Source organism: Populus nigra, chromosome 10, assembly GCF_951802175.1.
Source record: "Populus nigra chromosome 10, ddPopNigr1.1, whole genome shotgun sequence".
In the NCBI taxonomy this organism is placed as follows: Eukaryota; Viridiplantae; Streptophyta; class Magnoliopsida; order Malpighiales; family Salicaceae; genus Populus; species Populus nigra.
Window position 1 is genome coordinate 1,106,562 of NC_084861.1, and position 24,430 is coordinate 1,130,991.

The window sequence follows — 24,430 nt, forward strand, 5'->3', positions numbered from 1 at the left end:
GTACCTGAATTCGAATAACCAATATACATATTATTTTTTCCTTCTTTCTTTTTTCGGACCAATTTACACATGAATAGAAAAGGACTAAACGTTATTATATTATATTATAATTATATATAATAAAACTAAAAGTGCCCGGTGTGTGCATTGTGGCCTATGAGGAATGCTTAGTGGATTACAATAGCAAAATCAAAATGAATTTTGACCTTCACAACAAAGGATAGAATGGTTTTTTTACCGGGTTTATTTATTATTATTATATTGATGGAGAAGAAATTGTTCTTTTTATATTTTTAATAAACAACAAAATGATTTAAATATCTTTTAAAAAAATCAAGTCCGCTTTCATGCTAGCGAGTGAAAGGCACTTATATTATTTAGATAACATATGCGATATCTCCAGATAGTCAAATGTTATCTTCAACAAGGGTGTTAAAAACATCACATTATCCTTTTCTCGGTAGTTAGAAGTGTGTGCATGAAGGAACATTGTTTAGGCTATGTTGGATATTTCTTTTTCTTCCTTTTTTTTCTCTCTCATCATCTTTGATTCTTATTTTTTTTATTACTATTTATTTTAATTTTAATTTTTTTTGAAGTTTTTTTAAATTCACCCCACAACATTTTATTTTATTTTATTTTTATATCCAATTTAGTCTTTATTTTTTTTATTGCTATTTTTATATTATTTTCTTGATTTGTTTTATTTTTCCATTCCATCCATCATTGTTTTATTTAATTTAATTTTTATATCAAATTTGGTTTCTTTTTTTTTTATTACTATCTGTTATGTTTTTTTTTTTAATTTTGGATTATTTGAGATTTTGCTTCGTGAATTTTTCAGGTTTACCTATTATAGGGTAACCTTGTCTCATAATCTGCTATAGGTTTCGAATGTTAGCCTAACTTGACTTCGAGTTTTTTTAGGTTCTTTTTTTAAAATTGATTTTTTTATTTTTATCCTTTGATATTAGGTTATCGGGTTTTCGACTTTGTGATTTTTACTGATTTTGTTTTATAGGGTCATCATAATCTCATATCTCGGATCACGAGTTAGTCGAGTTAACTCAAGTTGACTCGGTTTTTTTTAATGTTTTTATTGATTTTTCCCATATTCATCTTTCATTATTTTATTTAACTTTTTTTGTACAAGGTTATCCTGATCTCACAATCAGACAACAAATTTGTCATGATAACTCGAGTTAGGTTTTTTTTGTCTTATTTTAAAATTATTTTTTTCTCAATCTTTCCCTCACCGTTTGATTTGTTGGTAATTAAGTTTCAAGTTCTTTTTATTTTTCTCTATGAGATTATCTTATTCTCATTCAATTTTTATTTTAATATCAAATAAGATCATTAAGACATTTTAAGAATATATAGATGATATCTTTTCATAATATTAACAAAGTTTTTTTTATTTGTCATTGTTATTTTTATAATCATATTATTAAATTAACCGAGCTTATTAAACTTATTCGAATCAACGGCCCATATCCTAATTTTCCTTGTTGCTTTAAAAACGTTGTTGTTGCTTGGGCATCTTTTTTTTTACATTATAATAAAATTAAACAATTATAAAAATAAATATTTGCAAAAAGAGACAATGAATAAAATTATTGAGGAGAAATGTATTTATTTGACCTAAACATTGTCATTGCTTGGGTATATTTTTTTTATATTAGAATAAAAATAAACATATGTAAAAAAAGACAATGATTAAATTTATTGAGGAGAAATGTGTTTTTTAAACCTAAATTCTATTTTCTTAGTAATAAATCTCTTGATTGTTTAAATAAAAACATATCATGATCTTAAAGGTAGGTTTTGATGTGAACCTAAAGGGTAAGAACTCTAGAACTCACAATCAAGACAAAAAAAGCAACCTAATAACACTAAAAAAATAGTTGAAAAAAGCTTGACCTAGTGATTACCTAAATCAAAGAATAATAGTTATTGGATGAAAGACCACAACTCGCTGATTATAGGAAAAAAAAATCAAGAATTGAAAGTGTAAGGATGGACGCCTCAAACCTTTGATAAGTTCTTAAGAGTTCGATGAAGAACTAGGAATATGAGTAACCTTGCCACACACACAAAATATTATTTCTAAATAATAAGCAATCTCTAATAAAAGCTAAATAAATCTATTTATACTTGTTAAAATGTCTTAAAAAGAATGGAAAATAAAAAAAGAGTTATAAGAAAAATTGAAAAACATATCATAAATCAATTAGGAAAATATTACAAATCCTGAATAGTAACTTCTGAGTTTTATCGCAAAGTCTTCTTAATATCTAATCTAGATGAAATTTTACCTCTATAAAAAATAAGACCTTAAGAATCTTTTGGATAATTTTTAGCTCGACTCATCAGTTAAATCAAAAGTTATACTTATTAACATAAAACTACACATTAGAAAAATAAATTCAATCCATGTGTAAGTAGAAAAACAAGTTGAACTTGCAAGTCTTGTAAAAAGCGAGGCTTAAATATCTTAAATTAGCTCATTGAATACTTTATTAATCTTCTTAGATCTTAACCTTGTAATAGATTCAATCAACACATGTAATGGATCTTGCAGTGTTACTTCATGATTCTCATCAAGTTTTTTTTAAAAAGTTATATTAAGATAATGTCTTAATATCTTGTATATGATTAAAGAGTAAAATAATAATAAATACGATAAAAAAATGAAAAATCCACCAAAAAAAATTTAAAGAAAATAATATTTTTTCATCGAATATTCATATCATTTCTTATTTTTGCATATTAGGTACACAACAATAAAAAAAAATGTTAACATTTCCATTAAAATCTATAATATTATTTAAGAATCATGGAAAAATTAAACAATGATTTAAATATCATACTAAACCTTCTTTTTTATAGTGCATTTCCTTGAAAACTTAAGAAAGAAAACATAGAAAGGGTTCAGGCGTGTGGGCTAAAGATATAGGGCGGCGTGCCTAACCCAACATAAGGAAGGGTCGGGTGTGTGGACCTACAAGGTTGGGCATATATATATAGTCTGCTCTTAAAAAAAAAAAACAAATAGATGATACGTGGCTATTAAAGAGGTGGCTAAAAAAAAGAAAAGCTTGAAGTGTTTTAGATCTAAAAATCTATTTTTAACCAAATTTTATCTAAAAACACTTAATAAATATCCTTAGAACCTTATTAAAATAATTTATTGACTTAAAACACCCTTAAATTGGTTCAAAACACAAATATAAATTAAAAATAAAAAAAACTCTTTGAACTCTGATTTACTTTTTTCGGCAAAACATAAGTTCAAAAACAACTTAATGACGCTCATCTCATCAAGAAAAACACATTGACTCTAAATTTGAACAAAATTTTGTCAATGTTGTTTTCTCTTTCCTTAACTTTTTTCTTGCAACTCTCTCTTTATTCTTACAACTTAAGGACTGAAATGTAAGGAAAATGGAGTTCTAGACTAAAACGTAAAGGTATTAAAACAAAAGGACCAAAAAGTAAAGTGGAAAAATTCCATGGGCTAAATTTTCTTAAAAAGAGTTAAATAAAAAATATAAAAAAATCTTTTATATTTGCTAATTTGTCAATTTTGATCCCCGTAATAAATTTTCTTAAAAAATAGTTACACGAACAATATAAAAAAATCTTGTATATTTGTTGATTTGTCAGTTTTGATCCATGTATTTTCAATTTTTCACAAGCAATAATTTTTTTTTTTGTAAAATAAAGCACTAACATAATATCCAGTTGTTTTCTTGAGGCCATGATAAACTAATAAAAATCAAAGCAAAACAAATAATCACATATAATTCTCAAGAAATAAAATATTGTATAATGAAATTAAAAGAATAATTATATTGACTTGTTTATAGTTTGATCAATTTTTTGCTGTTTCCCTATGGTTTGAAAAATTATTGTAATAACCCAAGATTTCCAATCATTTCATGATCGAAATTCATGCTAATTGTTTTTTGTAAACCATTACGTCAATGATGTTTTTCACATTAGTATTCTAAGAACTAGCCAATAGGTTTTATTTATTGGTGGAGTACAATACTCATATGATTTCGTAAATCAACATCCCCATGAAAGAGAACTCAATACACATACCTATAACATTATATTTACATATTCATAAGTTTACATTCTTGTTCTGATATAATTATTATTACAAGTTTTTACAAAAGTGTCGAGCAACAATTTCATAACTAGTACATTTGTTCAAACTAAATACATAACGTCTTAACATACAAATACAAAGATCATATCAAAATATGTGATCCCGTTAGATGGGATTTCTACACACCTTGATTGTGAGACGTTCCTGTTACAATGCAAAATGGATACAAGAATTATAAATAATCTAAACATGATAATAAATATTTAAAAGACTATTATTTCTAATTTCCGTTAATGACCTAAGTGAGTATTCCTTCCTTTACTCCTTATATCCATAATACAACCCTTATTATTTTTTCAATTGTATTATCCTTACTCACACGTCTAAACCTCTCCATAGAAGTTGTAGGGACCAAAGTTAATACATTGGTCGTGGTTAAATTACTTCACTATACCTCGATCATCCTTCACGACACCACTAACCACGATCAATTGCATTACTCAAACTCGGTCATCCAATTCAGATGCCACTAACCAGAGCTAAACCATAATACTCAACCCGATCATCTTTCTCGGATGTCATTAGCCAAAACTAATCACAATATCCAAACTCGGTCATCCAATTTGGATGCCATTAACCAAAACTAATCACAACATCTAAACTCGGTTATCCATCTTAGATGTCGTTAGTTGAAATTAATCACAATATCCAAACCTGATCATCCATCTCGGATGCTATTAGCATAAGCTAATCACAATATCCAAACCCAATCATCCAATTTGGATGCCATTAGCCAAAGCTAATCATAATATCTAAACTTGGCCATCCATCTCAAATGCTATTTGCCGAAGCTAATCATAATATCCAAATTTGGTCATCCAATTCGGATGTCATTAGCCAAGGCTAATCACAATACCCAATCAAACATTCTATGAACAATTTGGTAGTCATAATAAGATAGAAAAATTCTTTTATACGACATCATTTCAAAGATTCGATATTATTTAGGTGCATTAGAAAGGCCAAATGACATAACCATCCATTAGAAAAGGTAACCCCTCATTTTGAAGGCTATTTTACATTTATCACCAACTCTCATTTGAATCTAATCGTAGCCACTTCTAAGATCAATCTTTAAAAATATGATAACACTATGAAAATGATCAAGCAAGTTATCTAGCCTGGAAATATATAATTGATAGCCAATAGTGATTTTGTTCATTACTCGACTATCAATGTATATTCTCCATGACTATTTTTGGAACAAAAAGAGCACGCATAACACATGAACTCTTATTTTCCCTTACCACGCCTTTTGAAATTATTCCATCAACTTGCCTTTATAACTTTATATGTTCGATAGGTTGTCATGTTTGGAAGCATAACACCTAAAATGAAATTAATACAATGATGAATATCTCTCATGGAGGAAGTCCATGTGGAATCTCTTTAGGAACCATATTAAAAAACTCATCAAGCAAGGGTTACACTTATGAAGCCAATTCACTCATTTCAAGCTTTCCTAAAAAACAATAAGAACACAAGCTAAACCAACATCATTAACAAGTTTTTCCATTTTAGAACAAATAACCAAAAGTCCTTCCTTCCTTTTAAGAGGTTTGGAAATAAATCCAGATTTAAAAGGACCAATAATAATCTTTACACCAATTTTCATAAAAAAATAATTGTTCTTAAAGCTATCAATATTAAACTTTTCTATTATATTGCCATAGATGACAAGGAACAAATGACATGCATCCATATGAATTACATTGTACTAGATCAAAATACTTTTTTCTAATGGAAAATAAAATAAAACACCTATTTGTTACCTTTTGTTCATGCTTGTTTTCCATTCATCTCAATTTATAGGTTTGAAAGTATACTTCTATCTATGCCTTGTTCATCATATTAGTAGATACGATATTATTACAAGCACCACTAGAAATAATCACATCATAAATTTTCTCATTTACACCATAACAAGTGTAAAAAATGTTGCAACGAACCCAATCTTCACTATTGTCTTGTACATTACTTAAAGTTTGTTAGATGATAAGTAACTCACCTTAATTAACATAAGTCACTTCATTTTCTTGATTTGATTCATTTAAAAATCTATCTTTGCTAGTTATCTCTTCCTATATAATAGCAATTCTGTAATTTAGATAATCAAAAGTAATGTGTCCATACCATTATCATTTAAGACACTTTTTTGAATTAAAACTCGAGGAACTAGTTGTGTTAGGGCTAGCCCCAACACTTCCTTTCTCTGGATCTTTAAAAACAAAAGACTTTATAGTTGAAGTACTCTTAGATAATAAATATTCCTCGAGTTAGAAGAGCTCTCCTTAAATGTCGATTTCTAACTAGTCTTTCGAACTTCCTTTTGCTATTTTTTCATATTCAAAGCAAGTTTTCTCATATCATTTCTAATAAGGATTTAACTAAACCATATTAGAAATTTTCTCTCTTAACCCACTCAAGTATCAAGTTATTGTTTGCTTTTAAGGCTAAACAATATTACTCTTTAGCATGAGCAATTCAAATTCCATAGTATACTTTTCTATGATCAATCTAGATTGCCTCATATTATAAAACTTGAGAAGAGTCTTTTGCTAATAGTGTTAGAGCAAGAATCTCCTCTTAAACTCCATTTTTATATGTTTCTAAGACTTGATCTTACTTTTGCCCTCATGAGCTCTTTGTTTCTTAAGATTCTCTCATCATAAGAAAGCATATTTTTTTTTTAGTTTAATAGACATCAACTTCACTTTTCTTTCATCAGGATACTCTTTAAAATAAAAAACCCTCTCAACAATTTGAAGCCAATCAATGAACTTGTTAGGTTGCATTTTACCTTTGAATTTATGAATGTTGACTTTCATGTCAGAATCTTGATAAAGACTTTTATTCATTATTCTTTGATACCGAGAAGAAGAATTATCACTAGTATGATGGTGTTTTGTGATAAAATGATTAACGCCCTCCTTATTATTGCTAGAGGAATCAATTTTAGTGTTATTCTCATCATCATCTCATTTTCATATTGTTTAGTGGATTTGCCTTCTCATTTCATCCATCTCAAGAGCATGAATGTCTCTCTCAAATTCTTGCACACGACATCCATGAACAGTCATGGTAGTAAATCCTAAACTATGATACCAACTTGATACCCTGATGGTATGTATATCGCAAAGTAACAGTTCACTCATAAAAAAAAAATGTTTTTCACTCACCACTCTAAGGTATAAAACCAAAGAGATACAAATACAACCAACTCACCAACATAAAGATATAAATTAAATCACTATTTTAAAGATACCGAGTTAAGGTAATAATCCACCACTTATTAAGGAGATACAGAACTTGATAAAGTGCCAAAAGATCAAGTTAAAGATTTTCAATTTAAAATTTGTTGAAAGATCTCAATATATGGTTTTATTTGACCTTATATACTTGAAACAACCCTCCAGATCTAGAAAAACATTAAAATGACATAATTAAGACCTAAATAAATGACTTTGATATAAAATTAGATAAATAATAATTATGATATATTTTTGACTTATAAGAAACTCAAACAAACACTTAGAAAGCTTAAAAATTAAAACTCAAATGCATGCATGGGTGACAATTTGGAAATATCATATTCTGGACTTGAAAACCACATATGATAAACTTATTTTTACATGCAAAATCGGGCTTAAAGTTGGCCCATGGGCTGAAAATAAACAACATGAAGAACTTCATCCATTTGCATTGTCAACCCAAACTCAAGTAACCCAACATCAATAAAATGATTAGAAGACACTTTTCTGTCAGTTTATGTGTTGAGTTTTAAAAGAGAGAAAGACTGGAGAGAGAAATGTTATTTTAGGGGAGAGTGAAATGTGGTTTAGGGTAAAATTATGCAAAACAAATATATTATATAACATGAAAAAAATTATCTTTTTGTTTAATTTAAAATGTTCTATTGATCAAAAAAATATATAATTTTTCAAATCACAAAGAAGTGAAAAATCAATCAAACCATCCCATGGTAAGTCAATTTAATTATTCCAGTTGAAAAAAAAAATTAAATGTTGATATTAAAAATCATAAAGAACAAAAAAAAAATACCATTACAATCCATAATAATTTTAATTGTATACTACAATACACTCCACCGTATAGAAATGACATCTCTTTTTTTGTTTTTGTTAATAAAGTAAAATGGTAACCTTTGTAGCCCATTACGCTTAACCATTAGATTATTATATGAAGAAGAAAATCTAAAGAATAGGAGAGAGAGAGAGAGAGAGATTTGCCTTTCTCGGGCTCGTTTTTCTCTATTCCTCTTATTCTTTCTTCTTATTTGGTGGATGTATGTATAGTGCAGATCGGGAAAAGTAAGCCTCAGTTGGTCCATCTGATCTAAGAGCCCATTAAGAACCCATTCTGTTCCTTCCGGCACTTTATTGATAGGGTTTTCGGTCTCGTAACTCTCTCTCTCTCTCTCTATCTCTCTTTCGCTTCAAACTCTCATCACCTGCGGCTTCACCACGTTAGTCGTTTTCTTCTCTTAGCTCTCTCCCCCTGTCCATCTCTGTTTTTTGTTGGTTTCTTATTTGTTTTGGTTCCGCAAATCAGAATGGCCGAGAAAGATAAAGGACCCGTGATTGGTCTCTCATGGCATCCAACGTTGCCGACTTTATCCTCGTCTACAACCAAAAGTATCAAGACCCCAGATGAGGCTGAAAGCAGCAGTGCACTCTGGAAGCCCAGTTCACAGCTTGTTGATGGCTTATTTGTGCCACCCAATGATCCTATTATGTTAAACAAGTTACGTAAAAGCCAACGCAAAGATACCCTAGGCAAGGATTGGTATGTTTTCAATGCTAAACTTCCTATCTTTTTTTAAAAAAAATAACTTAGAAAATATATATGAATTGATCACTTGGTGTTTGTTTTTTTTTTCCATGTGAATTGTTGAAATAGGTTTGATATGCCCGCCCCAACTATAACTCCAGAGTTGAAAAGGGATCTCCAGCTACTTAAGGTTCCATTCTCTATGTTTATGTATTTTTTTTGTTTTGTGGAAATCTAGTTATCATGATGTGATGCCTTGATTTTTGCATGGAGTGATTCGAATAGTTGACTTTAAACAGGCATTTCATATGACTTAAGGAATGGATATTTACTTTTTGTGCTGTCATTTTGCTTGTGTTGATGATATAGCTGAGAAGTGCCATTGATCCAAAGAGACACTACAAGAGGGGCGATCCAAAGTCAAAAGATCTCCCTAAATATTTCCAGGTAAATCCTTGGTGTATGGATAAAACTAAGAGTGAAGTGTAGCACATAGCATTTTGGGATGATATATATGTAAGGTTTTTGTTTTTCCTCGATGGTTTTTTTTTTCACTGGGTTAATTGGTAAATCATTTTGTGGTTTTGACAAATGATCAGGTGGGCACAGTTGTGGAGTCTGCAACAGATTTCTACTCTGGTAGGCTAACTAAGAAGGAGAGGAAAGCGACCATTGCAGATGAATTACTTTATGATCAAACTTTCCGGGCTTACAGGTGAGATGGACAGAGACTTGATCACCTTTTGTTAAAAGAAACCTGATTTGATTATTAGTGAAAGATGATGACTACATCGTATTTCAATGCTGTCTCGTAATCTGTTTCTTGAGATATCTTATTGTCAAGGGAAAAGAATAAAATCACAAAGTAGTTGAAGATGCAAGATCATCAGTTTATAACATTAACACTTGGGGGTAATATTTAACCATCAATGTCTTTGAAAGAGCATGTTACGTGATTAAATACTACATTGGGCATCTTGTAGATTGATTGTTTTAGATCAGTGTGAAAGTATGGTTCAAGCATGTAATCTTGCATGTTGATGACCCAAAAATACTAGCTATGTGAATGTTCTTGTTGCTTAATATCTTTATTGCGGTCATAGCTTTAACAAACTGATATTGCTGCTATATGTTAAAGACACTGATGTTTTTGCTTCTTTTTTTATATGTACATATATCATTTTAAAGAAGCTGATTTTAAGATTATTGATAAGCAAAGGTTTCTGATAAATTGATTTTTGTCAATTTTTAATGCAGCATATTGCTAATCTTGCTTGTATATTGTTGTTTGTTGTGATAACATGTTACAGGAAGCGTAAGGTTCGAGAGATTGAGGAAAAGAATCGCCCAGGTGGAAATGATAAATGGAAGATAAAGGGTAAACAATCCCGGAAACGTGCCAAGGAAAGAAGGCACTAGAGAATCCGTTTACCATCGTGACCCAATTGTTCCACAATTTACGTTTTCAGAGGACTTGAAATAGATTGATAGTCATAGTGATTGGTGGAGCATGGCAGCATGAACAGTAATTCCAAGAAATTCACAGGAGAAGGACGGAAAGATTTGAGATATGCTCTTCCATGTGTAAAGCTACGTGAGAAATTTTGTTTGCTACTGTTTCAAATTTTCATTAACATGTATGATCGCCAGAGCATGCAATTGCTATAAAGTTTTTTGGCTGCTGTTCTGTGGCTGTAACATGTAAAATTCTGGGTACACAACTCATCTGAATTGCTATAAAGTTAAGTCTTTTTGGTTTGAAAATCATAGATTATTCCCTTAATCAGAATTTGATTACTAGACTTTTTATAAAATGTCCAAACTTCCCTTTTAAGTTCTCAATTATTTTTTGTTTGTAGAAGATGAAATTGAAAATTTTGACTAGAAATAAAGAAATATCATTAAAAAAAATCAATTAAATTGTTAATAAAACCAACCAAAGTACTAAGTTATACAGGTGTAAAAATATAGAGTAAGTTATCATGTTGAAATTATTTCAGATATTTTTTTGTTTATACTTTCTCAAATTTCTCTGTAAATTTTATAGTATTTAGGGAATAACTAATGACATTTTATTAATGACATCCTATTAATTATTTTCTAAATATAATTTTTTAAAAAAGAATTTACAAGAGAGAAATCATAAAAGTATTATTTATTATTTTTTTATTGATCATGTATTTTATTCACTTGTACTTATAACTATTTTAAAAAAATATATATGCATAAAAAATAACTAATAGAATATCATTAGAGCATCTTATAATTTCTTAGATCCCTCTCCATTACAACCCTCTCTGATAACCCTCTCTGATATGAATCTCTTAAACACACGACTAAGCAACCCACATAGAAAGACACTAATTTTTGAAAAGTCAAGTAAATCAGGTTTGATAATAATATGACACATAAATAACTCGTGTATAGACATCAACATTATTGAAAATGAAAACCTTCACCCAATAAATATTGATTCGCAAACAAGAAGTATAAGAATGATGCAATAAAGTTAGTTTTTTTTTGATAAATCATTTTCAATTCTTTAGAGAACTTATAAAGAGAGAATATCTCATTAACACACAATAAGGTGCAACAAAGAAGTTTTTATTAATCTCAATTTTGTAGCCCCCCATACGTCTGATTATGGTTTTATTTATACTTATTCTAGACTGAAATAAACCCTAATGAAACTCCCTTATATAGACTTATATGAGCCTACTTATAATTGACCCAAATAAATAATAATAAACTAAAATCTAAAAAAAAAACAATAAAAATGCAAAATTAATATAATAGATATGTTATAATTAGATTTGTCATCCCCTTTATATATTGATTTTTAATATGCAAAGTTTTGAAAGTGGTTGCGATGGCAAGATACCCCACTATTACTGTATAGGGGCTCCTATTAAAGAGGCAGCTTTGAGTTGAATTGCATCACCCACTGTTATTAAACCCGGCCCGGCCCGGCGGGTTAACTCGGGACCCGGTCGACCCGGTGGCTGGACCGGTCCGGGTTTAGTAAAAGACCAGCTGTGGCAATAGCCCGGCCAAACCCGGTCGACCCGGCGGGTCGACCCGGGACCCGGGCGAACCCGGACGAGACCCGGTTTTTTTTTTTTTTCAAATGTGGAATTTGAAACCCATTGGTATATATACTATATGTTCCCAAGAAAAAAGTCATATTTTTTCAATGTGAGATAAAAAACTTTTTGGTTTAAATACTGCAATTTAAAAGGATAACATAGTATCTTTTCAATGTGGGATTTGAAGCCCTTTCATATATATACTCCATGTTCCCATGAAAAAAGTTATGTTTTTTCGATGTGGGATTTGAAACCCATTAGTATATATACTCTATGTTCCCAAGAAAAAAATCATGTTTTTTCGATGTGGGATAAAAACCCTTTTGGTTTAAATACTTCAACTTAAAAGAATAATATAATATCTTTTCGATGTGGGATTTGAAACCCATTAGTATATATACTCTATGTTCCCAAGAAAAAAATCATGTTTTTTCGATGTGGGATTTGAAACCCATTAGTATATATACTCTATATTCCCAAGAAAAAAATCATGTTTTTTCGATGTGGAATAAAAAACCTTTTGGTTTAAATACTTCAACTTAAAATGATAACATAATATCTTTTCAATGTGGGATTTGAAGTCCTTTCATATATATACTCTATATTCCCATGAAAAAAGTTATGTTTTTTCAATGTGAGATTTGAAACCTATTAGTATATATACTTTATGTTTCCAAGGAAAAAAGTTATGTTTTTTCAATGTGAGATAAAAAACTTTTTAAAATATTCTTTTAAACTTCATAATATGTATAATCTATATTTACATGGATTTTTTCATATGAAATATTAAATTTTTTTTTTTAAATTTTTCTGGGTTACTCCGGGTTGATCCGAGTTAACCCGGGTTGACCCATAAAACCCGAGACCCGACCCCTTGGCCGGGTCAACCCCGGGCCGGGTTTAATATCTATGGCATCACCTTCTTGTATGCTTTTTGGCTTTTAACTCTCAACCGGAGGCAACGCCGACCAAATCATTACTTTTATTGTCATGTAGGATTGATTATTCATGATCATTGTGTCAAGAAGTGCTACTGCTAGAAATTTATAGAATAGGAGGAATAGCCCTTCGAAATTTCATCGAATGAAACGGATTCGTGTGGCTGCTTGCAGGGATGGTGCATAACTTGGCTTTAACAGATGAGATGATGCCACGTTATTTTATTGGGGCATCTGCAGATCCTGGTCTTCAAAGCTTTCTCTTAATTCTGTATCAATTTTATAGCATTTAATTATTTGGTTATTGTTTTGAAATTGAAGAGACGAAGAAAATAGAGATAACGGAATCAAGATAAAAATATAAAAAATAATTATATTTAGTAGTGATGTTTTGATAAAATAATTATCTTTATATCTTATTAGTAGATAAAACAAAAGAAATAATAAAATATATTTTACCCTTAATATATATTATTATTGAATCAATATATTTAAAAATAATAATTTCACATTATTTTTTTACTTTATTTTATATTAAGCATTAATTATAAAATCAAGACTGTCCAAACAAGTTTTCTTGAAATCGAGCCAACTCAAGGCTGGACTGTTTTGAATTTTAAAAAATAATAAAATAATTTAGCAAATGTAACCTAGTAAAATACCTGAATAAAATACAGGTCAATTCCATTGAATTTTTTAAAAAAATTAATCAAAAAACAAGATTCTTTTAATTATTATTTTTTAAATAAATTTTAAAACTATAATAATAACTATTTTTATTATCACATATATTAATTATTTTAGTAATAAAAGTTTTTTACAATAATATTTTAGAAATAAAAAATAAAAAAATATTATATTTTGACCACAGTCTACTATATACCTCCAATTTTGAAAGTTTAAATATTTACTCTAAAATTATTATAAAAATAGATTTATATTTTATATCTATCTCATTAACCACATTTCTGTCTCTGCTGATTACTGTGACAATAACCAAAATCTATGTAAATTTCTCCCTACTGTTTTTATCCTGTTTCACATTCTTTTCCCCTGTGAAGCAAATGGAGTTTAATTACTACTGATTTACGTGATCATTGGATTTTCAAACACAAAGGAAATACAATTAATTAAGGACTTCCGCGGCTGGTTGATCAATATAACAACAGCACCTGCCAAGAAGTATTTAAGTAAACAGGCAAGAAACAAGTGTTGAAGCAAAAAGGTCAACATCAGCCCTGCACTTCAACCACATGCAAAAACAACATGTTTCAAAAAAAAAAAAATATTTTTGATACCACTCCATCAAAACAATACAAAAACACAAAAATAAAATAATTTCAAGCAAAACAAATTTAAAATTTTATGTAACACAATTTCTACCGTAAAAACAAACATCATAAAAACACCCAAAATACATGTGCTGTTTACTATAATGTATGTCCTAAGAACACCCGCTATACATGTGCTGTTTACTATAATGTATGCTCTTGTACAAAAGGTCCCCAGAGATATTCCTATCATATTCGCACCTCAGAGCCCCGGGACAACAAACTATAACTTGTATAGTTTCTGCTCATGAGGGCTATTTGAAGTGGTTTAGGCAAACACTAGTTTAGTTACAAGAATCTATATAACCACCATTCTCCTATTAATGGATAATAAAAGCATGAAACAATAGGTGAATGATTTATCCTAACACAACACACTGATGCATGACAATAAAGACACAACATAGCACTATAATGCCATGGCATATGATGACTTTTATTCACACAAACACACAAAAGCCATCACACCACAAGCATCTAAGCAAATTGTGATGCTTTTCAACAATCGGTGCATACAAAAACATGTGAACAGATTGCCATCTAAAATTGTCAAAAAAGTTAGTGTGGGATACTTACGAAAAGGAAACAACTACTTTACCTACGATCTATGTATGCTAAGATTCTTTGCATGTCTTCTTATTGTGGCCAAGGCCCTTGCATTTACTACACTGAAGCTGACGCTTTATAATATCAGTTGATTCAGCCTGCTTTGTCTTTGGCCGGCCAGGTGGACGCTTAGTTGGTGGAGGGGTTACAATAACTCCCGCCTCAGTTAATTCACCCTGCACTGGTCGGTCAACATTTGGAACAGGTTGGATCGACTCAGCATACGATAAGTGGTAACTCTCGGTTGTGAAGTATCTGGAGCAATAATCATATGGACTTCGGCCAATGCATTCAAAGACCGCAACAGCATGGCAGCAGGGCAAACCAGTTAGTTGCCATCCCTTGCAGCTACAGTCCCAATGATCAATATCAACAACATCTACAGATTCCCCGCGAACTTCAAATGTGCTTCCATGGGAGAGTAACACTTGAAGTGACCTTGCAATTGACATTTCCTTTTCTAATTTTTCCTCCTTTGATGGGGTTAACTTAGTTTTCCATTGATTTGATTCCACCCGGCGAGTATAAATTGCTTCCATCATCTTACCTCTTAATGCATCGACCATTTGTGTTATTGGCAACTCATGTGCCTCTGATATCCAATTGTAGAACTGTTGTCCAAAGTTTGATGTCATATGATCATACCTTGCCCCTCCAAAGAATGCATTTGCCCAGTGCTCAGGCTCGCTTTGTACAACCCAATTGTAAGCTTCAGGGGATATACCCTTTATATTTTCTACAGAGCGCTGGAATCCCTCAAGTCTGGGTGCATAAGCAGCAGCATAAAAATCATTAACCATGAAACGTCTTGCTTCATGAGAAAACTGACCTTTCAAGTCTTTATTTAGTTTCTCTGCAAGACGGCGTAAGCAATAGCTGTGGTAGCATTTATCAAATATCTCAGCTAATGATTTCTTCAAACCATTTTGAAAATCTGCCACAAATGTGATCTGGCGAGATGCAGAGACTGCAGACTTCAGTTCCAATAAAAACCAAAGCCAATTGTCCTCTGTTTCAGCATCAACTACAGCAAATGCTATAGGAAAAATACCATCGTCTGCATCTGCAGCAGTTGCAGCCAACAGTGTCCCTTGGTATTTTGAGTTTAAAGGAATGCTGTCAAGGAAAATGAGAGGACGGCAACCTTGATCAAAACCAGATATTGATGCATGAAATGACACAAAGAGACGATGAAAGCTTGAGTCATCTTTTGTGGAGAACGTAGCTATACTGCCCGGATTAGTCTCCTTTATCTTCTCACAAAAGAAAGGTAACTGATTATATGCCTCTTTATAGGAGCCTTGAAGCTGCTCCCTGGCAATCTCTTTTGCACGCCATGCCTGAGAATAATTCAGTTGAATTCCATACTCTCGTTTGATGTCATCTGCAATATCCTTTGGCTTGTAGTTTGGGGAAACTTTCAATTTCTCCTTTATGATACTTCCCACCCAACCCCTTGTTGAACGATACCCAGCTTTCACAGCAGCTCCTTCACATGTATGATTTGGGTTCATTTTTTTAATGCAAATTAATTGTGTGGTTGACAACCTTGATGCATATATCCTCCATGGACAACCTTGGGTTTTACATTTGACAGAAACACGGTGACTGTCATTTTTCTTATATCTGTAAGCAAACCCATGTGCAATTGAGTACTTGTGCAAAGCTTCGCGGAATTCAGTGAAGCTATTAAACCTTTGATCAACACCAGTAATCATGTTCTCCCACTGTTGTGCAGCTTTACGTTGCTTGTCATCGATGACTCCGATAGGTATACAGGATATAGGATCTCCACTGGACAAATCCATATCAAACCCACCGACAGTATGGGCCATATCAACAGCAACATCAATAGGAGCTTCGACAGGAATCACAGCTTCCGATACAGTAGTCCTGCTTGACCTGCAAAATCAGAGTATCCTGTAAGATTTCAACCCTGGCAGTATCTTCATAACTTGTGGGAAATCCTCTTAACAATCTGTTAGTATGTCGTTTCCAGGCTAGATAGCAATGCTTGACTTATATGTGCATATGAAAAATTCAGAAAACAACTACCTACTAGCAGAGATGTTTGATACATTGCAAGCCGCAACGTCCTTCAATAAAAGGAAGACATCAACCGTGGATGAATCCCCAAGAAAATTAACCATACGCTGTAGATCCTTGTCTTTGGATATTGTAATAAGGGTCCTTCTATTCCCAGGAAGAAAGTACTTAATAGACATGATATCAGCACTACAATTGAAAAGTTCTGCTACTTCAGATTTGAAATCACTCAGCAGGGTTTGCTGATCAATGTCAATCGCGTAAGCATCACCACCATTATATGACAACGATCCATCTACATTTGTCACAAACTCCCCACCTGACTGGCATATAGCTATTATTTTCTTTGCAGCCATGGCCTACCTTACCAAAAAAAAATCCCAAAAATTATAAACAAGAATACAGATCGATAAGCTCAAGTTCAATACAAACAAGTATTGGGATAATAATAACCAACACATTGTGCAGAGTTTATGACCAAGTCAAACTCTCAGAATGAGAAATATTCAAGCCATGAACAAATATAGAAATCATGCAAAACCTCTAGGAAAACAAACATGGCTATGAATAGAAAGAAATAAAGCTCAAAGGAATTGAAAAACCCTAATAAATGTGGTAGTTAAAAGTAAAAATAGTTGAAAACGTTGAACAAGAATATTTACCTCGTGAAGCCAGACTCTGATTCTAATGTAGTTTTGCTGTCCATTTAATGTCTTTCTTTTATACAGCAACCGTTTTATGATTTTGTTTTTCTCTTCTCTGACCGCACCAAAAAGCAGAGAGAGAGAGAGAGAGAGATAACTGAGAGACCCGGTTGCAAAACAGGAACCTCAAAGTGGAGTGACACATTCAAAACATACCGTTTTAATCTTAGCAGTTGTTTATGCTACTTGCATCATTGATTTCCTCTACTTTCTCAGCCACCTTCATCCTTAAGGCAGTTTAGTGGGTCGTGCTGGCGTCAGACAATCATTTCTGAACTTACAAGCTAATTAAAACTAGGACTAGGGGTATTCAAAAAAACCTTCTAACCAATTAAACCAAAAAAACTGAACTAAGAGAAAAAATCGAAGAAACCGATTTAAAAACTAGAAAAATTATTCGGTCCAGCTCAGTTTTGGTTTCAGAAAGTTGAAAACAATTGAACCAGACCAAACCGATTCAACCTAATTTAAATAGAGCAAAAACAAAAGGTATAAATACAAACTAACCCTAAATCATTTTTTCCCTTCAGTTGCCCCTCCCCTTGCCCTCTCTCTCCTGTTCTCTCTTGTGATTCACAAATCACAACTAACCTCAAATAAGAAGAATAGCAGGCTGCCTGACTGCCTCCTACAACCTCATCTCTGTTTTTTAACAAGTCCACCCTTGAACCTTCAGACACGTCTCCTACTTCACCTCCATTTCTGCCACATTTCACAGCATTGCACAAGCCAACCCACCTCTCCTTATATATACTCATTACACACCTCTTTGCTCACATATCCCTCCTCACTTAAAAGTCTCTCTCTCTCTGTCTCTCTTGCTTTCCTTAACAATGGTTGAGCCTGCAACTGATACAAAAACAGCAGCAAAGGTTGTGCCTTCATTGAAAGATGAGCTTGATTTGCTATACCAACTATAAGGAACTTGGATTTCTTGGAGATGTGGAGGCCATTCTTTGAGCCATACCATCTTATCAGTGTTCAAGATGGTGATCCATCTAAGACTATTAAGGTCCCTGATGGTTTTCAAAGCAAAAAAACCAACCCAATCCAGTTTGGTCCAGGTCAAAATTTCCAGAAATTAAAAATTCCAGTTCAGTTAGATTTTTTAGTCCAAACCAAACTGAACCGGACCATGAACACCCCTAATTAAGACTGTCTGTGCCTTTTTTAAGAGAGAGAGAGAGAGAGAGGGCAAAATTATCACCCTGGCCCACCAGAAATTAAGCAAATCATGGGTGTCAAAACGTTCTGTGTGTATTCATTTCATTCCTGACAAATAATTGTCAAGTGTTGGCAAGCTTGTGGTACAGTTACCTCAACTCTTCTTCAAAGGTACGATCGTGACAAAATTGTCATAGATTATGAAAATTAATTTAACTTCATTCCTGACAAATAATTCATAATAGAATTTTGATATTTTTAGTGGAAAATCAATGGATCTTGACTATTTGTTTGTTTTATTATAATATTCAAAGAGAGAATGTCTACACTTGATTGGTCACCTATTTGGGATACTCCTTGTAGCATAACTGATATCTTTTTTAGCCTTTACTAGATTGGTGACCCGGGTGATGCCGCAGGTCAGACCAAAAAGATTTTTAACCCAAAAAAAAGTAAAAGATGATTATGCTTCTAAAGAAATAAAAAAATTCAATAACTAGGTTAAATCTTGATTAATTTAATAACACTATAGAAAAACAAGGTAACAACAACAAATAAAAAAATATATTGCCCCGGGAAAAGCTGAAATCGAGACATGTCTATCATGCATTCTAGATCATGAAATCGGGATAATTCAATAAGAAATTTTTTTGACAATAAATAAAAACAAAACTGGAAAAATTGAAAGACAAATGTAGATCAAGATATATAATATTGCAACACAAATCATTTACTAGGCTGTATTTAATCAATTTGTTTATTAAAATCAATTTGTAACAAAAATCGACCCACATAAAATTTATTGAATAAAATAAAAGAAAAAAAATACTTTACAAGACTGCATATATTTAATCTATATAAAATATATAAAAAAAATTATAGTTAAGTCATAATAACCTTCTCAAAAATTAAATACACCCAATATAATTAAAAAAATTATCACCATTTAAAAAATGCTAAATAAGCAAAAAAAAAATCATTAAGTTGTATTAATTAAAACATAAACTTAAAAATTATGCAAAAAAAAAAAAGTTATTAATTGGAAAAAATCAAAATAGATAAAAGAAGAATGAGGCCAAGCGCCTGGCTCATCAAGAAATGGCCTGCGTGCAGGCCTTTTATTGTTTTTTAAGTTAATGGAGGGACCTTTTATTTTTTCAAGTTAAAGGAGAGACCAACATGTCATCCGCTCCAATTTCTTTTTTTTAAAAAAATAGACGACATGTCATCTGGATTCCTAGATCCCAGCCACTGTGATGACCGAAAAAACAAGGTTCATGTTTTTTTTCACCCAAAAACTAATTTTCAACCCATTTTTGACAAAAAAAAAAACACTTAAAAAACACCCTAGAAACCTTGTTAAACCAATCCATGACCCCAAAAAACACAAAAAAAAAAAATCATCAAAACCCAAAATCAACCCGAAACAAAAAATCTTCCTGAGCTATGATCTACTTTTTAGGCACTTTCAAGGTAAAAAAAAAACTCATAGTTCGAACTCCTCCCATTATATGGAATCATTTAGCATAAAAATTTACCGTTTGTGATCAAAATCATCGTTAACATCAACTTTCGCTCTCTACATGGAAATCCGATGAGTCCCTCTCTCTCCTACCACCCAAAATTCAATTTTTGAACATTAAAGGGACTGGCCACCTTAGAGCCAAAAAAGATGGGGGACAAAAATGAATTTTTAAGACATTTTCAAAGCCGCCTATTTCACCCGCTTTTTTCACTTCAGTCCTCTATCTTTCAATTCAACTCTCTCACAATGTCATCTCTTATAAAAAGGTTTTTTTAAGCAATTTTTTTATATTTAATTTCTAGTTTTTATTTAACTTTTAATGTTTTATTTATGGATTCTTGTTCCAAGAAGTTAAATTTGAAATTGAGTAGTTTTTTCTTATAAAAAGTATTGATGAATGGTTTGGTTTTTTGTATTCAGTCACTTAGATCATAAGCAGGTTTTGAAATCTTGCAAAAAGACTTTTCCTATAGTATCATTCGTGTGGTAGCAATGAGCCCTATCCAAGAGGACTTCATTTCAAATGATGAGATGGCACTAACATTAGAGGACCTGACAAAAAGAATGCATGCCAATTTATGTTGTGATTAACAGGTTTGTACTTTAGTTGAATGATGCCTTTGCATGAAACTCACATTTAAAGTAAGAAAATGGTCTTTTGTTGAATTATGATGTTTTGATTTTATGGAAAAATGATTTCAGTGTGAGTATTTTGGAGATCAAAGTCCTATAGTGCTCACACTTGGAGTGCTTTAACATAGAAGTTTGGAAGATATCAATGATTTTATAAGGTTTCCTCCACTGGTTCAGCATTGCATATATTAGCAAAAGATAATGATTCTAGGATTGGGTTTATTATATCTCTTCCTCAAGGCGCGTCCTTGTTGGCTTGGGTATGAATAGTTGTTTCTAGTTGCTTAACGAGCGAGTCTTTTGTACATGGAGTGGAAGCTTGATCTTCGGCGACTACAGTCCTATAGTGCTCATACTTGAGTGCTTTAACATAGAAGTTTGGAAGATATCAATGATTTTATAATGTTTCCTCCACTGGTTCAGCATTGCATAATATTAGCAAAAGATAATGATTCTGGGATTGGGTTTATTATATCTCTTCCTCAAGGTGCATCCTTGTTGGCTTGGGAATGAATAGTTGTTTCTAGTTACTTAACGAGCGAGTCTTTTGTACATGGAGTGGGAGTTTGGGATTTGTAGATGAGGTCCTGTTTTTTTATGTAAAGGCCTGTTGAGGTCTTTCATCAGATTCTCAGCAGCATAGTTGTGATTGATTTGCAAAAGAGGTTTGTATTGTGAATCACTGGATGTTTTGTTGTTAGGTATGTGCTCGCTGTGGAAAATATTGCTAACTCAGCAGTGCTTGAGTTTTTTAGTTATTAAGTATCTTGCTTAGTTGCATTAGATTTTTCTACTAGGCTTCTTTAATGACTTTCCTAGTGGTACTAGCAGAGCAAGGTGAAAAACAATTCAAGAATCAAATATTGAATTCAAGCATCTTGACGTAAGAACTTAATTTTAACATGGATTCGACATAAAAAAATAAACCAAAGGCAAATCACGCACCAAGAACACATCAAATAAAATCACAACATGCATATAATTTTAAAATTAGGTTTCAAAACTATAAACAATAACATGCACACAATTTTGAATTCAACAATCACATAAAAAAATCCCAACACAGCATGTTTTCAAAGCAATTCAATAAATTTCACACCGAGACCAACCATTACGTCTCAAAACAACGCTATAATCAACTCATCCCGTCCCCCCAACCCCGAAAGAGTATTGAGCACCAACCTTACCTAACACTTCAAATCAACGACAAAAAATTAAGTGTATGAAAAGAGAAAGAGAAGGACGAAAATACCCTCGAAACCTGGATGAAAGCTCTGGCCAACTGCCACCGTCGGCGGTGAGTCTCCGGCGAGGGATCCGGCGCGTTAGATTATGGATCGTGATCTTCTCTACCTCGTCGAACCGAAGATGAAGGTGCAGTGCACCACCAGCCGATAAGGGTGGCAGGGTCAATCTTTATCGGCCTTTCTCCTTCTTCTTCATCACGCGGCTGTCGCCATTGATGGTGGGATTGCTGACGAGGCTCGTGGTTTTGTTGGCGTGGTGAGCTGGTGGTTCTGTGTTCGGCGTGACTGTGGTCGCTGGCGTTGAAAGAGGTGATCTCCGATGAGAATTTGGGTTGAAATGGGCTGTCGGTAGCTTAAGGGCTATTGAGGTTTGCTGCTATCGATGGGGTTGCTGCTGGCGAGGGCTCACGGGAGAGAGAGATTGTCGTTTCTCGTGACAAGGGAAAAAGGGGCTGCTGGTTTGGAGGCTCGGGTGGAGATAGAGGGTTTGGGTGGTTGGCGTTGTGTTGGTCAGTGGCTAGCGAAGATAGAGGATGAAGATGGGTGGCAGCGTGAGTAGTGGTGTTGTTTTCGGGGTTGGGTCGCTGGACTGGTGAGAGAGAGGTGTGTTCGATGTGTGCACGCTGCTGTGCTTATTTTTGTAATTTTTTTTCAATCAAATGAAAGATATTATGCAGAGAGTGATGTCGGGGAAATTTTTTGTAGAGACGGTTGATATTTCCACTTATAAAAGAGAAAAATATTTGGTTGGTTGGTAAAAACATTTTATATTTTTTTTGTTAGCTTTTATCGTGTTTTAAACTTAATTTTATATAAATTAAAGTAATTTATTTTTTATTTATAAAAAATTATTTTTTTATTTATTTTACATGCAAAAAAATTTATCTCACATTAATTTTTAATAAATATATTTTTTAAAAAACTACAAATAAAATTATTTTTTAAAAACATTTTTTTAAATCACATCCACAAAAATTATCATAGTGTCAAATATATACTTCAACTCAGTCAAGTTTAGCAAGTTAACATGATTATTTATTAATTTGGTTTCTAGACCGGGTTGGATTTCAAAGTAAATCGAGTGAAAATTAACCTAGTATTACATAGTACCTGAAGGGTATACTCATTACTTAATTGATCCTATTTAAATTTGATTTGACTTTTTTAAAAGAAAAATAAAAAAACCATGTCAATTCAATGTTTTTATAAAAAAAATTATTGAAATGACAATGTTCTGGATCATCCCTAATTAAATTAGTTTCATTGATGCGGGACAATAAATAATAAGAATTAAAGCAAGAAAATAAAGAAACTGTTAGAGAAGAAGTTGAGAAGAAAAAGCAAAGAAAGAGAAGAAAGGAGATTGGAGATATGCAAAGTCTGCAATATTTTCATTAATCATCAAAATTGCTTAAAATTTAGAAAAGTAGGGTATTAATACTAAAACCCTAACTAGAACAAGCGATTGGGTTTATGGCCCACTAAATAAAATACCCAATAATAATTAAATCAAACCTAACAAATAAAGCCAAATTAATAAACCTCAACTAAAAATTCATATAAATTAAAAAAAAACATAAGTTAAAGCCCAATCTCTCAATTGTTTAGGCTATCCTCCATCGTTTATGATCATACGTTTGCACAAATAATATTTCGGGTTCGGTGTCCCCACCAATTCTCTGGGGATTGGAAGAACTCGACCTCATCAAGTATAGGTCAAGGCAACTCCGATAACGCTCTCAAAGATAAGGATCGAGCTGTTGTGATGTCTCTCTGATAATCAAAGTATAGTTTAAATCTAGTCGTCGAGCCCATATACCGGGATTTGTTGAAGTTCACCATCCCTGGTAAAAACAACTTGTGTATTCAAAGTAGCATTAATATGTTCCTTTTGTGCCAAAGATATGGATAATGAGGTAGGGGTATCACAAGAAGCATCAGGGATAGGTTGTATTTTATAAATACTGAGGTCTTTCATGTTAAAAGTAGAGCTAATATCAAAGTTTAATGGCAATTTAATGACATAATTATTTGATTTAATCATTTGCAACACTTTGAATGATCTAGCACTACTTACTTGCAATTTATGATCGGTTTCCAAAGGACACCGTTCAGGTCTAATCTGTATCATGAGATAATCTCCAACATTAAGTGCATCATAATACTTAAGTAAATCAACTCG

At 32.2% G+C, this 24,430-nt stretch overlaps 2 protein-coding genes across 8 annotated transcripts; one reads left to right on the plus strand and one right to left on the minus strand.

The window, feature by feature from the left end:
• Positions 1-8,508: 8,508 nt before the first annotated feature.
• Positions 8,509-10,732, plus strand: LOC133704540 (rRNA-processing protein fcf2-like). 2 transcript variants are annotated; one of them, XM_062129389.1, is made up of 6 exons: positions 8,509-8,663; positions 8,750-8,983; positions 9,098-9,158; positions 9,338-9,415; positions 9,568-9,683; positions 10,279-10,732. In XM_062129389.1, the coding sequence occupies exons 2-6, from the start codon at positions 8,751-8,753 to the stop codon at positions 10,385-10,387; spliced, it is 597 nt and encodes a 198-aa protein (XP_061985373.1). In that variant the 5' UTR covers positions 8,509-8,663; position 8,750; the 3' UTR covers positions 10,388-10,732. The 2 variants fall into 2 exon arrangements, with proteins under 2 accessions (XP_061985373.1, XP_061985374.1); XM_062129390.1 differs by having other exon boundaries at positions 8,598-8,667.
• Positions 10,733-14,727: 3,995 nt separating this feature from the next.
• Positions 14,728-22,932, minus strand: LOC133705230 (uncharacterized). 6 transcript variants are annotated; one of them, XM_062130360.1, is made up of 4 exons: positions 17,836-17,906; positions 17,638-17,734; positions 16,985-17,334; positions 14,728-16,831 (listed from the first exon to the last, which is right to left on the minus strand). In XM_062130360.1, exons 3-4 carry the CDS (start codon positions 17,329-17,331, stop codon positions 14,938-14,940), a joined length of 2,241 nt encoding a protein of 746 aa, XP_061986344.1. In that variant the 5' UTR covers positions 17,332-17,334; positions 17,638-17,734; positions 17,836-17,906; the 3' UTR covers positions 14,728-14,937. The 6 variants fall into 6 exon arrangements, with proteins under 6 accessions (XP_061986344.1, XP_061986346.1, XP_061986342.1 ...); XM_062130362.1 differs by lacking the exons at positions 17,638-17,734; positions 17,836-17,906 and adding an exon at positions 22,254-22,932 and having other exon boundaries at positions 16,985-17,338; XM_062130358.1 differs by lacking the exons at positions 17,638-17,734; positions 17,836-17,906 and adding an exon at positions 22,254-22,931.
• Between the last annotated feature and the right edge of the window lie 1,498 nt (positions 22,933-24,430).